We start from the raw sequence: 17696 nt of genomic DNA on the forward strand, positions 1-17696 counted from the left end.
ATATCCTACTCCTCTCAGATAGCACCAACAGGATCTTGTGCCATAACCGCCCTTAGTCAACATTATTTGAATGCTAATACTACGAATGAACCAGTTCGGCTTGTAGTAAATAACAGTTTTCCTCTAAGTACATCATATCAAATATTATGCTTCGTTACTGACTGGTCAGTTAAAAAACTTTACTTAAATTTGTGTTGTTAGATTTCTTTTTCCTGTCGGTGCACCAAATGTATATTGTTACAGATTCTTTCAATGGCGGTACCTTGAGATTTTAAAGGCCTGCTCGCAAGGTGGTATTGCCAAGAAACTCTGCTTTCTTCTTTTACAGACGGCTGAAATTAAGTCTTGAGTTTGTATTGCGGAGTTTCTAATCAGCCAAGAAGCGCTTAAAGAATTAAAAATTGCTTTCTTCTCCCTCCCAGGTCAGTGTCAGATTTTCCAACAAAGTGAATTTCCAATCATGACGAAAGGTGCGCCAGAATAATTCGGCAAGATTTCATGCTTATTGAGGTCAATGTTTCATTTCATTTACACGGCCTTTCCAAGGAGAGCTTCACGTCACGTTAATATTGATATATTTGCAGCAGCTCGAGGGATAAAGAGAATTGAGAAGTCGCGGAGTCCTCTGCATTCTCGAGAACTTTTGTCTGCGGACATTCGTACGGTGACCAGAGAGCGCAGCACTTCATCATGGCGAAGGCTCAGAGCGCCGGTAAGTTGCGTAAACCGTCTTCTGTTCAGAACTACAGTATTGTTTTTAGTCTTGTGTCTTTCAACTTCAAATTAGAGCCATACCTTTTAATTTAGGACTACGAAATTCGAAATTCGGATAGGACCGCAACATCTGAAAACACTTTTTAATTTTTTTTACTAGTGCTAGTAGTTATTTTAAAAGTATGAGTCGCATTAATCATTTCTCATTTTATTTTTCCAATAAGTTCATAGTGAACAATAGGAGAGAGAGACGAAGATTCCTTTCGCTTACATTGTAAACAAAGCAAGCAGTTTTAACTGAATTTTCCATGGGTGAGTAGCAGAATATGGCATTAATTAGGAACCACTCCCCAATGTTCAAGGACTGTACGGGAGAAACGCTTTTATGTTGTTGATTAAAATTTATTAATTACTTTTTTGACGTATTAAGCTGTTGAACTTCGAATTCATTTACGTAGATTTTTTTCTACAAGTAATGTAATTCCGAATCCAGTTGTAAATAGGTTAATGTTAAGTAAGTACTTAGTTATTCTTCATACTAAAACTATTACTCCAGCTGGTGTTGTTAATAGTCAAGATCTATAATCGACTATGTGAGATGGGTAATTTGAACGACTTGTTACAAACAAGTACCGCTATACACATGTCTGCATTTGATATTAAAATAATTATTTCTGTGCTTGAAAGTCACATTTTTGCCGTTACAGCAGTCATCGTGTTGTTGATAAGCGTACATTAAACGAACTTGACCGAATATTGGCAAATTTCCGGCAGTAGTGTATTACTCATAATTCTGAGGCAACTAAAAACCAAACATCTTCATTTCACATCCTTTAAGTAGTCCTTCACAAGTTAAAGCCTTACAGGCAGAATAAGTATTTTGAGACACTTAGAACATTACGAGAAACAAAATGCTTTTCCTGCAATAGTTCTACAATAGCGGGTATTAACGAAACAATACTTTGATATTAATGCTACACAGTACATTCAGATATTGTACTAGTTTATTCCTGTGTATTGAGTTTTGGCTTTCAAAGACGAATTCGTAGGAAATCTGCAAAATGAAGTGTTGCATGTGACTACATACAGCACACAGACCCAAAATATTTAATCCTTTAGGGTTCTAGAGAGGGGGGAGGGGAGGAGGTTGATTTGGGGGGAGCAAACAGCGAGGTCATCGGTCTCATCGGATTAGGTAAGGATGGGGAAGGAAGTCTGCCGTGCCCTTTCAAAGGAACCATCCCGGCATTTGCCTCAAGCGATTTGGGGAACTCACGGAAAACCTAAATCAGGATGGGCGGACGCGGGATTGAACTGTCGTCCTCCCAAATGCGAGTCTAGTGTGCTAACCACTGCGCCACCTCGCTAGGTGGTTCTGAGACTTTTACTTGGGAAGCAACTATATTGAAATTCAAAAGAGTTATATCCTGACGAACTTCTCTGATTCTGAAACTCTGTCATAATCGTAATAAATTTTAGTTTTACTAATTTTACTACAAATCTTTGAGAATGTCTCCAGTGTTGCGATTACATATGACTAACACGGCAGCAAAAAGTTCATTTGTGTTTGTCTGTTAATAACCGTTTTCAATGGTAGCGACATCCATTATCATTTTTCTGTCACGTGTCCACTGCCTGACCAAAAGTCTGTTGCTAGTTCAAGAAGCCTTTCCCATTTCACGACTGGGTCTCTTCAAGACTGATGAGTTGTGTGAGCTGTACAAACACGTTAAGCAGCGAAGATAATGCCACACGATTCATTAAAGTGTTGACGTAACACTCTGTTTCGATTCGATGGCTACTGATAAAACGGAAGCATTGTCAAAAAATAGAACGCCATGACCAACAATTCATAGCCAACGACGCAACCACGCTTAAAAATCGGTTGCAAGAGGAAAATAAAAATATGTCAACGATGAAAAAAACTAGGTAGAGGTTTCTTCAAACAGAAAATTAATTTGAATTTAGCTATTTTTTCGCGAAAAGTTATAACAATAAATATTTTTTTTCATATTTCGTACTCCATCTGAACATGTAATTCTGTCAAACACTAATTGGTACTCGAAGGAACTTCATTTTGCAATGTGCATTCTGCTCTGTGGATGACACAGTGAGAGTCAGATTATGAATAAATTCTTTTGTGCTCAGGATAGACAACTACCTTATGATAAATTCCAGTAAGACCACGATCTCCCTGTTGCATCATATTATATTCATATAAAAAAACAAAACATTCAGATTTTATTTCATATCGTCTCCCCTAAGTAATGCAGAATCATAGCTTTGGAGGTATACTGATAGATCGGAATGTAAAGCTAGAAAAGCACTATCTGGAACATGTTACGGAATATCGCTGCTTACTGGGCGTTGTCAAGTTGTTTTTTTCATTCCCGAGCTATATTACGTAGCAAAAACAATGAAATCTGTCTACAATATAAAAACAAAATCATATAATTAACATGTTTTTGAAAGAAGGAATCCAATATGCAAAGTATAAAACTGTGTAGCACCCCAACAGCATTTTCCCAGATAGTAAATGATAATATTAAGCACACCGAACGTAAAATTAATCATCGCGCTAATATGGTGTAACACCGTCAAAGCCTTGACAATGGCCCCTATTCGCCGAGGAAGTGAGTTAACAAGTTTCTTTAGGTAGCTACATCTAGCTGAGGCCACTTGTTGATAATCATATAGGTCTATACATCTACATCTATATTCTGCACGCCACCTTGCAGTGTGTGGCGGAAGGTATTTTGTGCAACATTTTCACTCTCCCTTTCCTATTCCGGTTGCGAATAGTTCGAGGGAAGAACATTGCTGGTAAAGCCTCAGTGTAGATTTAATCTCTCTATTTTATCTTCATGGTCTTTTCGCGAGATATATGTTGGAGGAAGCAATATATTTGTTGACTCTGTTAGGAACGTACGCTATCGTAACATCAACAATAAACCACACAATGATGCAGAGAGCCTCTCTTGCTGCGTACGCCACTGGAGTCGGTTGATGATCTCTGTGATGAATCTAATGTGCAGAGTTGTATCGAATGCATTTCAGAAGTCGATACAGATCCGCACTGCCGCCTAATGAACAAAATACGGGACTACGGAATATCTGGCCAACTGTGTGATTGTATTGAAGAGTTAATGGTAAACAGAATACAGTGTGTCGTTCTGAAAGGAGCGAAATCTTCAGATGTAAAAGTAACTTCAAGTGCATCCCAGAGGAGTGTTATGTGATCGTTACTGTTCACAATATATATAAGTGAGCTAGTAGATAACGCCGGAAGTTCCATGAGGCTTTCCGCGGATGATACTTCTGTATACAGAGAAAAATCGAGCCGCTAAAAAATTGTAGCAAAATGAAGGAGGAACTGCAGAGGATCAACAGTTGGTGCAGGGAGCTACCAAGTGCTGGGATACTGACTGCTACGTTTCACTCGCTTCTCCAAATGATCCCCGACTTTCGGTTCAAATGGCTCTGAGCACTATGCGACTTAACATCTGAGGTCATCGGTCCCCTAGAACTTAGAACTACTTAAACCTAACTAACCTAAGGACATCACACACATCCATGCCCGAGGCAGGATTCGAACCTGCGATCGTAGCAGTGGCGCGGTTCCGGATTGAAGAACTTAGAACCGCTCGGCCACTGCGGACGGCAATCCCTGAATTTTGCCATTCGGTTAAAATCGGGTGATTTTGGGGGCCAGTCGATATGCGACAGAGTTCGTCAAATCAGGAACGAATAGGGACAGTCCTGCGAATATGGGTGTTGTTATCTTAGAAGATGAGAGTGTTCACAGCAGAATTACACAAGCAACACGCTCCGCGACGAGGTAGCGAGGGCACGTGCGCGGGCAGCGTGCACGGTTTCTCATTGTCGAACACGGCTTTCAGACACGTATGTGGATCCAAATTCTTGTCATTAACCATCTATTGTTCTTAAATTTGGCTTTATAGTCCCAGTAGCATTGTAGTCCAGCTACTTCAAGCAGTAGATCGGCGCTGTTTTCATCAGATAGACGGTAAATCATCAAGTAGAACAGAAGTGATATCTTGCGTTCCGCAAGGCTGTGTCATAGGCCCTCTACTGTTCGTGATCTACATAAATGATCTAGGTGATCATCTGAGCAGCCCCCTTAGATTGTTTGCAGATGACGCTGTAATTTACCGTCTAGTAAAATCATCAGACGATCAATTCCAATGACAACATGATATAGAGAGAATTTCTGTATGGTGCGAAAAGTACCAATTGGCACTAAACAAATAAAAGTGCGAGGTCATCCACATATGTACTAAAAGAAATCCGATAAATTTTGGGTATACGATAAATCGCACAAATCTAAGGGCTGTCAGTTCGACTGAATACCTAGGAATTACAATTACGAGCAACTCAAATTGGAAAGACCGCATAGATAATATTGTGGGGAAGGCGAAACAGAGACTGCGCTTTGTTGGCAGAACACGTAGAAGATGCGACAAACCCACTAAAGAGACAGCCTACATTACACTTGTCCGTCCTCTGCTGGAATATTGCTGTGCGGTGTGGGATCCTTACCAGGTAGGATTGACGCGGACATCGAAAAAGTGCAAAGAAGGGCAGCTCGTTTCTTGTTATCGCGTAATGGGGGTGAGAGTGTCACTGATATGATACGCGACTTGGGGGGGCAGTCATTGAAACAAAGGCGGTTTTCTTTGTGGCGAGATATATTTACGAAATTTCATTCACCAACTTTCTTTTCCGAAAGCGAAAATATTTTGTTGACACCCACCTACGTAGGGAGAAATGATCATTGTAATAAATTAAGAGAAATCAGAGCTCGAACGGAAAAATTTAGGTGTTCCTTTTTCCCACGCGCCATTTGAGAGTGGAATGGTAGAGAAGTAGTATGAAAATGGTTCGATGAACCCTCTGCCAGGCAATTAAGTGTGAACTGAAGAGTAACCATGTAGATGTAGATGTAGATTCACGTAATATGGAGAGGTGACTCAAACCTAGCTAGCACGCCTCGCTGTAATAAAGCAAACTACCGCACTGGCTAATGATCAAGATTCAGTTATCCGTGTTAAACTCCGCTCTTCCAAATATGATTAATCGCAGCCACAACAGAACTCATTACATTTAAGAAAATGACATTATGACTAGTTTGCACATAAATTCTACTGGCGAATCATGTGATGAACACCTCTGATATCACTCCATACTACAATGATTTTTTTTTGCTATTCAGTTGCACTACAAAACCTCTTTTACTTCCCAACGCGTTTGGCGCTCCATCTGTAGACAAAGAAACTGCCAAATTCTACCATAAACCTATATTTTCTCTACTTTCTTCTACGCTGCTGATGCATTTATCGTTTTCTTCACTGTTACTAGGGCCATGTGCTCTTCTCTGACGCCTGCCCGGGTCGTCGAGCGGTTCTAGGCGCTACAGTCGCAAGTTCGAATCCTCCCTCGAGCATGGATGTGTGTGATGTCCTTAGGTTAGTTAGGTTTATAAGTAGTTAGAAGTTCTAGGGGACTGATGACCTCAGATGTTAAGTCCCATAGTGCTCAGAGCCATTTTTTTTCTTCTCTGACCTCAAGTTCACTGCGGTCCTCCAGTAAAAAAGAACTTGCTGGACTCTGTGCATGATATCTACACTTTTATTAAAGAATATGCAACGAACTCTTTACAAGGATTTACAAGCCGACTCTCAGCTCCGTGTACTATATTCTGTGTCCGACACACGACAGTCATGTTTGATAACGACACAATCTGAAACTCTTCTACCTGAAGAGGGCGATGTTCAGCTGCATTTATCAAGCATTTGCTTTTCAAATGACCGTCTGTGTAACGGACGTCGCTAAAACTACTTCCGTTTGGTAATTTATCCGATCGGTAAACTCCTTTGAGTTCTCTTCTCCTTCCGCCACATCTTCTGAGAGCTTTCTTTTAAATTTTAAAATGTAGTCCATACAGGATATCCCTGGAGGAATGGTCAATACTGAGTGACATTGCATGACCGGTCATTAGAAGCAGAAAATGTAGTAAATATGGACACTACATTACGTACTCTAAGAGCTACAAGCACTTCTTCGTCTTCGATACTGTGAAACAGATCTCTTCTACCGCAAGATCTCTGGTTTCAATAATCTGAGAGGTGGTAGTGTGGACCGAAAGAAGGAAAAAACCTCCCGCAAACATGGGCGCTGAAGTACATACCTGAAGAGCTGCTATTGTGAAACACTTCTACTGAACAAGTGCTCGTATATCTTCATGATTTTAGAGATTATGTTTACTAGACAATTTTTTCTTATCTGGGTCCATACCACCTTCTCGAAAAATAGGGAAAGATTTGTTTTGCAATATCGATAAGAATTTCTGGTGGTTCACGAGGTTGGCATTTTAGTGCCCTTGTTTTCCAGAATCTTCTTTGCTTCGAGTTATCGTTCGATTCATATTCCTGAATATTAAGCTCCTGGGACATCCAATATGTTCAGTTCTTTCAAATTTCCATTTAGTGTTCTTTGGCGTGGTATGACTTGTAATGAATTACTAAACTTCCTAAAACTATTTATTGTATTGTGATAAATCAAAAATTTTGCAGACCTATCCTTCCTCTGACTGCGGATTGAAAAGCGAAGACACTGTCAGTGTTATAAAAGGAACACTCGTCCCTAGTCCATTTACGTGGCAGCACTGTCAAAACTGACCACGCCCTATTTATCTTTTGTTATATTGTCGCGACCATTTCTGGCAGTCCTCAGCAAGCCGCAACTGCTCGCGACCAAATGCCTGAAGGGGCGTGAATGTTCACGGTCAAAATCAGTCCTGGACCACAGCATACTAATCATAAAGATGAAGAAAAGGCAACAATGGGTTGTTGCGAATGTTGCATCAGACACTCTGGTTCACGCTTATGATAAACTGTATGAATGAATCCGAGCCATGGTACGACAACCCATCCAAAACATCACAGAACCGCCATCGGAGTTAACTGCACCCTCAACACGCTGCAACTTGAAGACTTTACTGTGCTGTCGGTGCACTCGACGCAACTTTTAGGCAAAACAGCGATTGTCGGACCACAGTGCGCACTTACAGTCAGCTACTGTCCAATTTATTTTTGTCCCACTGAAAACAGCTCTATGTGCCGCTGTGAAAAACGACTTTTGCTCAGACACTAAATCCAAATGTGCATTAGAGTAAGTTCCCTTCGCAATGTTCGCTCGTAAATGCTTGAGATGGACATGCATTCCTGTTGGAATTGATACCGACTGTGATTGGCAAATCAGGACTATCACCTCTGCTTCCTGTCGGTTACCATTTTTCTACGACCACTATTCTTATGCTTTTACACATGTTCGTGAGTGATACACCTTTTCTTTGTAAACACGTTGTACAGTACGAGTTGAAACACCAACAAATTGTGAAACTTCATTCAGCTGTAGTCATAGACACGTCCAAAAACAATAGTTTATTTCTACCGTTCTCTGACGTCTCTGCGACGAACCATTTCTTTTGATAGATTTCATACGGTGGACTGGCGCATATATACCAGCTCACCACAATTCAACAACTACCGCCCCATTTTCAGCGCCGATACGCTCTTTTCAGAGGATGACCAATATCTTACCCGTTGAGTTTACCATTATTGAGAGAAATTGATTCAAATGTTTTAGTTTTTGATACGCATGTCATTCTGTCTTATCGCCACCCCCACTCTTGGGCGATAAATTCCATGTTGACTATCACGAAGATGCTTAGCGATCCCAGAAACGGCCGGCCGGTGTGGCCGAGCGGTTCTAGGCGCTTCAGTCTGGAACTGCGCTGCCGCTACGGTCGCAGGTTCGAATCCTGCCTCGGGCATGGATGTGTGTGATGTCCTTAGGTTAGTTGGGTTTAAGTAGTTCTAAGTTCTAGGGGACTGATGACCTCAGATGTTAAGTCCCATTGTGCTCAGAGCCATTTGAACCATTTGAACCATCCCAGAAAAAGTGAATTAGTGTCCTAATACTTTTGCATGTCATAGCTTCCAAAAGTGTACTTCATCTCTTAAACTGATAGGGCTGTCTTATACGAAAAATATTTTTTTTCTGAAAAGTGAACTTTAGATAAGACAAGTCTTCTTGAAGTGTTCTGGTTACGCTTACATACCATCACTTCCGAATGCTACAAATATATGGGCGCTATGGATGTCATACAACCAAGGTATTTGTCTTTCGGTGAGGTATATGTGCGAAATGATGGGCTGAAGTTATTCGAGTGTTGTCTCTCCTAAAGGTCATCAGGCGCACTTTCCCTGGTGTTTCGACAGATCTTTGCAATTTCTGTTTTGCAAGGTGTGGTTAGAGTCAACAGAAGCAAATACTGTTCATTGCGTCCGAAGTAATTTTGGACCACTGGTCACTTAAAATTCCACTTTAAAAATAATTTTACCTGTAATAGGAAACAAACCGACGGTTTTCATCCACGCTGGACGTCGCACTAAAGACGTGATGGGCAATATTTGTTTGATTCGTTTGGGCTGACTCCAGCTTCACGTAGCAAAAAAGGAATTCCAAATATCTGCCGAAACGCCGGAGTAACTGCGCCTGTATCCTCCGTAACTCAGTAGTCACCGTGCCTGACCGCTGCGAGGAGGACCCAGGTTCGATTGCCAGGACTGTCAGGTAGTTTTCCTTGGTATGAAGACTGGAACGGGGTGCCCTTAGCCGTGTACTGTCAATAGAGGAGTACCTTGAGCGAGAGGACGCTGCTCCAAGGCCTGGGAAGCCGACACCAAGCTGGATTGCATCCATACCGCATCCATTTGATACAAATGACGCAATTGGCGAGGGATGACACGGTGGGCAGAAGGGAGTGGATTACCGCGATGGGACCAGTCGACAGAAGTTCAGCTTGTAGCGTTAAATAGAAAGATAACTTTTGGAAGCTAAGGAATTCTGCTACCTTGGAAGCAACATAATGCACCACAGTCGAAGTAAGGAGGACACAAAAACCGGTATCGAACTTCAGCCTTAATCTGAGGAAGAAATTTCTGACGAAGTTCGTCTGTAACACAGCAATGAATTGTAGTGAGTTGTGAACAGTTGGAAAACTTGAATAGGAAGAGAAACGAAGCCAGAGGCGGCCAAGATTTCCGCTCGCGGGCCACGCCCGGGCCTTTATGACAAAGCCCTCAGCCTCTCTTCACATTGCTTCCACCACCACGCCCTGCTGTCTGAGAGCGAGGAAGGGGAGGGAGTAAAACAACAATTGCGCCGCATTTAAAAGTCAGTACAGTCGTACAGCATATGACTTGGTTGTACATTTCTCAACAACAGATTACAAACAAAACAAGTTTCCAGTATCAATTAATTATTTTTGGCGTGAAGACATAATTTTTATCTGGAACGAACTGTCGGCATACGGATAGATGAAAACAATTTCACAGAGTTTCGCACTCAAATTGCGACATAACTGTGGCTTATTTAGTTTCATAATCGAAAAAAGGTGTTTCACACAAACATGTCAATCGAAGTACTGTAATACTTTTGCAACCTCATTATAGAGACTTGGGAAATCTACCTGAGAAAAAATATATAGACCTACTGGACAGTTTTAACGTAAAAATATTTGTAATTGAAACTGAAATTAGGTTTTCAGGTCAGTTAGTTACAGCGGTACATGCACAGAGCGCTTTCAGTTGAAACGGCAAACGGTCTCGAAAGCAGCTCGAAAACAGGTTGACATTGTCGTCAAAACCTTTATAAAACCATCTTTGTAATTCTTGCGAGGCCACAATGAATTCTTCAGAGCTTGCGCTTTCTTTAACGCCAGTGAATATAAGGAACTGGATTGTCTTTGTCAAAATGTGTTCCTTCTACAAGGCGATTTGCTTTATAATTGGATCCCCATCAAATCAGAAAGAAGTAACCTTGCAATGTCTTACTATGGTAAGTGGCCAGTCAAGTCCACTTAAAATGTGAAGTCTGCAGTCTATTTTGAATGTTCTAATTTTCGTTGCTGGGCTCCGTTTTCCTTCATAAATTTAACAACAGAGAGATTTAAAACGAAAACTCGTTCCAGACATGCCCCTACACTTAAACAACGCTCTCTTCAGTAAAACGAGTATATGAAGGCTCCATACATTTCGTTCATTTCCATTGAAAATTGCTGCAACTGAAAATGTAATAATGGATGCAACTTCAAAAATTTTGCTACTCATACGACAAATTTCTTCAAGTGCTCCATGCCTGCTAATTTATTTGAAAGTGTTTCTTGATATACAGAACAATGAATCCCATCTGTAGATCGTTGAAGTTTTTTGCTCTTTTATTGTCATCTAAAAGTTTAAATTCTTTCTGCATAGTACTACACATATCTAAACAAGTTTTGCATCACCTTGGTTTGGAGAATTCAGGAACCTATACAGAAAATTGGAATAGAGATCAACATAAACATCGCTCCCATCCTTTTCATTGCTCATCAAAACCACAAATTGCATGTTGTACCATCATACAGCGAGAACGAGAGGTGGTGGTCCAGATTGCTGTACAGACCGGTACCTCTAATACCCAGTAGCAAGCCTCTTGCATTGATGCATATCTGTATTCGTCGTGGCATAGTATCCACAATTTCATCAAGGCACTTTTGGTCCAGATTGTCCCACTCCTGAACGGCGATTCGGCGTAGATCCCTTAGAGTGGTTGGTGGGTCTCTTCGCCCATTGACAGTCCTTTTCAATGTATCCCAGGCATGTTTGATAGGGTTCATGTCTGGAGAACATGCTGGCCACTCTAATTAGGCGATGTCGTTATCCTGCAGGAAGTCATTCACAAGATGTGGACGATGGGGGCGCGAATTGTCGTCCATGAGGACGAATGCCTCAACAATATTCTGCTGATATGGTTGCACTATCGTTCGGGGGATGGCAATCACGTTTCGTACAGCCGTTACGGCGCCTTCCATAACCACCAGCGGCCTACGTCGGCCCTACATAATGCCACCCCAAAACAGCAGGGAACCTCCACCTTGCTGTACTCGCTGGACAGTGTGTCTAAGGCATTGAGCCAGAGCGTGTTACCTCCAAACACGTCTCCGGCGACTGTCTGGTTGAAGGCACATCAGACACTGTTCGGCGAAGAGTACGTGATGCCAATCCTGAACGGTCCATTCGGCATGTTGTTGGGCCAGTCTGTAGCTCGGTGCATGGTGTCTTGGTTGCAAAGATGGACCTCACCATCGATGTCGGGAGTGAAGCTGCGCATCATGCTGGCTATTGCGCACAGTTTGAGTCGTAGCACGACGTCCTGCGACTGCACGAAAGACATTATTCAACATGGTGACGTTTTCAGGGTTGCTCCGAGCCACAATCCGTAGGTAGCGGTCATTCACTGCAGTACTAGCCTTGGGAGGCCTGAGAGAGGCATGTCATCGACAGTTCCTGTCTCTCTGTATCTCCTCCATGTCCGAACAACATCGCTTTGGTTCACTCCGAGACACCTGGACACTTCCCTTGTTGAGAGCCCTTCCTGGCACAAAGTAACAATGCGGAAGCGATCGAACCGCCGTATTGACCGTCTAGACATGGTTGAACTACAGACAACACGAGCCGTGTACCTCCTCCCGGTGGAATGACTGGAACTGGTCTGCTGTCGAACTTCCTCCGTCTAATAGGCGCTGCTCTTGCATGGTTATTTACATCTTTGGGCGGGTTTAGTGATATCTCTGAACAATCAAAGGGACTGAGTCTGTGATACAATGTCCACAGTGAACGTCTATATTCACGAGTTCTGGCAACCGGGGTGATGCAAAACTTTTTTTATGTGTGTATAATGCAGTTTCGTAGCAAATAAGCAGTAGCCGTCGCTTATGTGAACTGAGTATTCTCATCCCGTTTTTTCTGTCATTCCTATTCATTTTAAAGGATTGTGACGATAGATTGTTAGACTGCATCTGTGTGTGCAAACAGCTAGTGGATCTGTGAATGCCTTTCATATCATGCACAAAATAGTGAAGGGAAAAACAGCGCTGAAACCACGATCCTGCCGAACTCATAGAGTTTTGCCAACCACAAAATACCTCACCGCAATGGTAAATGAAATACCGCGCTTTTCCAAGTACTTCCGAGATGGACCGAACAAAGTCGAGTGACAAGCCAGTCCTTGACCTGCACGCGGCCCATACACATTCGCGTTAAATTTGGCATGCCATGGCCGGACCCGATCTAAGCACTTGAAATTAAGTGCTAAAGATGGATGTTGAAAATTAGATGGACGGGTAAAACAAGGAACGAGGACTTGTCTGCAGAATCGGTGAAGAACGGAGCATATGGAAATCACCGACAAGGAGGAGGGAGAGGATGATAGGACGTCTTAATACGTCAGGGAATAATTTCTATGTTACTAGAGGGAGCTGAAAAAGGGGATGACAGAGAGTGGAATACATCCAACAAAAAATTGAGGTCGCTCTACTTTGAGATGAAGAGCACAGTGCAGGAGAAGAATGACAATAAGAGAGAGGTAGAGGGGGAGAGAGAGGGAGACAGAGAGAAAGAGAGAGAGAGAGAGAGAGAGAGAGAGAGAGAGAGAGAGAGATTTACATTGGAAAGAATCTTTCATTACCAACCACATACATTTATTGAAAAAGTAGCATTGTTATTCTTGCTTACCCCGAACTAGAATGTTTATTCTGCAACGTGGTGTGTATTCAAAGCGATAAACTATAGAATTATTCACTATGGTATGGACTCGTGTTGAGACGAAATCGCACACACTAATTGACTACTGGTACTCTTCAAATTTCATGGTAGGATAATATTCATTTCTCAACAAGAAACCATATTGACGTGTTAAAAATCAAGAAGTACGAGTTGAATAACAGGGTAAAACGTATCGCTACTGGCGGGTTATTTTTAAATTCGAACTAGAAATAAGTGGTTGTTAATCTTAGAAATTAAAATGCAAGGGAGGCAGATAAAACCATACCCAACTCCTCCTCCTGGTTCGCTGGTACCATCATGCCTGGCTACAATGAAAAGTTCCGACGACATCAGTATTCTCGCTACGTTAAAGGAAGACATAATGATTATTCAAGGAATGTTTAGCATACATAGCACAAAATTTTAACTGAGAATGAACACAGAAAGAGGAAAGTGATAGGTGATAACGACTTACTGAATACCAAAATTTCGAAAAGGGAAGATGGAAGCATACTGGCATTCTGGTAAGATGGGTAAAATGGACACACAGAGAGCAGGTTCAAACGGAAGAAGGGAACTTTCTTAGGAAGGAAGATTTTTGATGTCTAATACTGATATAAAATTGTGGAAGAAGTCTGTAAGAACATTCTTATAAAACATACCACTGTGGAGAAGTGAAATGTAGTCCTTGAGAAATATAAGCAAGAAAGTAATCAAGACAAACTTGAATTGATACCACTCTAGTTGTGATAAATGAAGTAGCTTATAAGTTTGTGGACAAATCCTTACCTGAAGAACAGGCAGATATGTGACCCACCTGTTACGCTGTTAACGAATAATTAACTTCGGAATGAAATGCTGACTAGGGAAGAAAAGCTGTAGTGCTTGACAAAGGTTATCGAGAATATTTGTTGTAGTAGATGGCAGAAATGAAAGGAAGAGAATTAAATGTAAATGGAGAGCGGCGTGAAACATGTATAATACTAATTTTAAAAAATCTAAGAAGCACATATTGGGGCGACAACTTCTCAAAAGACACCTGCGTGAGAACTGAAACGCCTGCACGAGGCGAGATACGCCAGCAGCCAGTCTACAGCATAAAGTGAAATGAAATGATCGTGTGGCATTGATGGCCAGCAATCCTCACCCGGGGAAGTGCAGCCGCCAAGTTGCAAATCTTCTCAGTTGACGCCACACTGAGCGACTTGCGGGTCGATGATGATGAATTGATGGCGAGGACAACATGACATCCAGTTCCCCAGAGGTGAAAATTTCCGACCAGCCCGAGAACCGAACACGGGCACGCTGTTTTGCAGTCAGATGCTCTGACCACTTTTTTTCTGAGCTTCAGCTAAGAAAGTGGGCACTACAGCGTAAATGCCTGAAAGCATTTTTTAAACTTGAGAGTCACGTACAGAACTTCAGTAAATGTGTCATTGTGTGTTTTCCTTTTTCATCAATTATCTTCGATCCCAATCTGTTCTAGCTCTTTTAGGACCTAACAACGGACATTGTTTAAAATACAAACTATGGTACGCGTGAGAATCCAATCAGGAATAGGTACGCTGACGATAACTCCTGCAACTAGTGTGTGACTCACATATCAGTATTACCTTGTCTGCATACGTGTGAAATCGGCATATCAAACACGAATTCTTTCTGCTAAACATAGATGTTGATTTGGTGCTTGTAACGGAACATATTAAAGGCTTTACTTTAATGAAGTATGTGATACCCTCCAAATTCAACCAGTTTAACGAGTATTTAAGATTATAGAAGAGTTATTGTGTATGTTAACAATGATTGCACAACATGTCTCCATAAACAGTCAATCCATTAAATTATACTGAATAACTGACCCACACAAAAGTTAATATCACTTGATCACTGATACAGCAAATGTCATCATGTAAAAACACTAAGTTTATCTTAAATAATTAATATGAAGTACGAAAAATAGTAGCCAACTTCGGTATTTTGGATCTCCTTAAATAAAAATCACCCAGTGAAACCTATTCGTTCACTAGGAGCGTTTTCACTCAGTATTCACGTAATCAATCCTATTTTAGACGAGAACCAATGTAATTCTTAATAATTCATGTTAATTACTTATTTATGCAAATTAGAGAAGTCAATTGACAAACTTCTAAAAAACGGCCTTTTGGTAACAAAGAATTATTCTGTCAAGTCTACAAATCTGTCTGTCATTTTAATAACATGTTAAATTATGTCACTCGATGCAAATTAATAACTTTTCTGCACAAATTATGATAACAGATGTACATGTGACTTGTAAACTATATCTCTTTTTAGTAGTTCTTTGACAATGTTATAAATACAAGCAGCAAGAACGGTCGGGAGGCAGTCGGAATGTCACTTTGGTAGAGTGTGTTTGTGTGTTTGAGGTGGATAAAGAATGCAAAGAACATGCAACGGAAATACTACTTTGTCTTGTGTCATGGTCTTTGGTGGACAGTGGAATTAAGATGGCCACCAGAGTAATAAATATTTGAAGGTTACATATTTGTTGGTTTTGCTCGTTCTTTATCATCAAAAGCACATAAAAAACACGGGACCTCATGTTTTTAACCCTAGACAACCAGATTTAGAGCCAGCATCAGCATCGAGACACAGTAGCGATCCAGCAAGCAGCAGCGATTACTACAACGCATTTTAATGGCGCCAACCAAACATCAAGTGCTAACAAGCTCCGTAAATGGGAGTGAAATAGTGCGATTACAGCAATTAGCAATATCAACGACTAGGCGACCATTACATGCTTCTGTTTTATATCCTTTGTACTTCCAGATCGGTTTTGTTAACTGTTATGGTATAAATTTACCTAAGTGCTAATAGTGACATGAAGATGTGAAAACAGTGTATTTTCAAACTCAAAACAGGTACAATAAGAAATACACCTAGAAATACACAGAACAGAGCTATTACTGTTCCTTCCTTGAAGCAGTTTTCTTCTGTGCTTCAGAAAAACTAATACTGAATAGGAAAGTAAATAGTATAATACTGAAGAAAGAGAAAATCTTGGAACGTAAAAGCATGAGGCTAATAAGGATCTAAACTTCACATTGACGTTATAAAACACGGATTAATATCAAGAGGAAAAAAAAACAAATTTACTCAAAATACAAGAAAGTTATTGTTTTTTAATGAAGACAGAAATGGAGACAGTAAAATCGATTGGGTCAGTAAAAATTTATTTGAAATTGAAAGGAGTCACACAAGAAGATATCGAGAATAACAAAATATTTCGATGCAAATTACATTAACGAGAGATTGGCTGCCGGTCAAAAACGAAAAACGTGAACTTGAAAGAAAACAAGCTCGCAATGAAAGAAATATGTGTTTATAATTACTCTGTGCAGCGTTAAGTAGCCGCATTTACGTAGAAAGGTAATTTTAGTAGGTGTTGTGCTATTTCATATCGTTCTCTGTAATACCATCTTTATTGCTCAGTCGCAAATGTTACACCGTGAAAATCTGTGCATGTAAATAAAATGGTTCAAATGGCTCTGAGCACTATGCGACTTAACTTCTGAGGTCATGAGTCGCCTAGAACTTAGAACTAATTAAACATAACTAACCTAAGGACATCACACACATCCATGCCCGAGGCAGGATTCGAACCTGTGACAGTAGAGGTCGCTCGGCTCCAGACTGTAGCGCCTAGAAGCGCACGACCACTCCGGCCGGCGCATGCAAATAGCTCTAGGTATTCAAACATAGAAGCTTTCCATCGGTTTCTTGATAGACTTATATTCACCTCTCAAAATCAATGCACTGTTGGTGGCAGCCTGGAGTACAGGAGCTGTTGATGGACAAGTACTGATTGCAGCCGGGTCCAGACAGAAGAAATCTGTCTCACGAGGCAGTAGACAACACAATTTGACATCATGTGACCGTACACGAAAATTAATTCTGTTAATTGAATGTAAATCGACTCGCTTCACTATCTTTCGGCAAATGACGTCTACATGTATGGAAAACTAAGTATCGAAGGCGTTTAAAAAATGGTTCTGAGCACTATGGGTTGGTTCAAACGGCTCTGAGCACTATGGGACTCAACTGCTGAGGTCATTAGTTCCCTAGAACTTAGAACTAATTAAACCTAACTAACCTAAGGACATCACAAACATCCATTCCCGAGGCAGGATTCGAACCTGCGACCGTAGCTGTCTTGCGGTTCCAGACTGCAGCGCCTTTAACCGCACGCCTACTTCGGCCGGCTAGCACTATGGGACTTAACATCTTTGGTCATCAGTCCCCTAGAACTTGGAACTACTTAAACCTAACTAA

At 41.2% G+C, this 17696-nt stretch overlaps 1 protein-coding gene across 1 annotated transcript in view; it reads left to right on the plus strand.

The window, feature by feature from the left end:
- The first annotated feature begins 646 nt into the window (after positions 1 to 646).
- Positions 647 to 17696, plus strand: part of LOC124613754 — a 47021-nt gene continuing 29971 nt past the window's right edge. The window contains exon 1 of the mRNA XM_047142469.1: positions 647 to 712. Within this exon, the coding sequence (XP_046998425.1) occupies positions 691 to 712 (22 nt within the window). The 5' untranslated portion in view covers positions 647 to 690. The remainder of the gene's footprint in view (positions 713 to 17696) is intronic.

The sequence above is a fragment of the Schistocerca americana genome, chromosome 4, assembly GCF_021461395.2.
Source record: "Schistocerca americana isolate TAMUIC-IGC-003095 chromosome 4, iqSchAmer2.1, whole genome shotgun sequence".
NCBI classification, from domain to species: domain Eukaryota; kingdom Metazoa; phylum Arthropoda; class Insecta; order Orthoptera; family Acrididae; genus Schistocerca; species Schistocerca americana.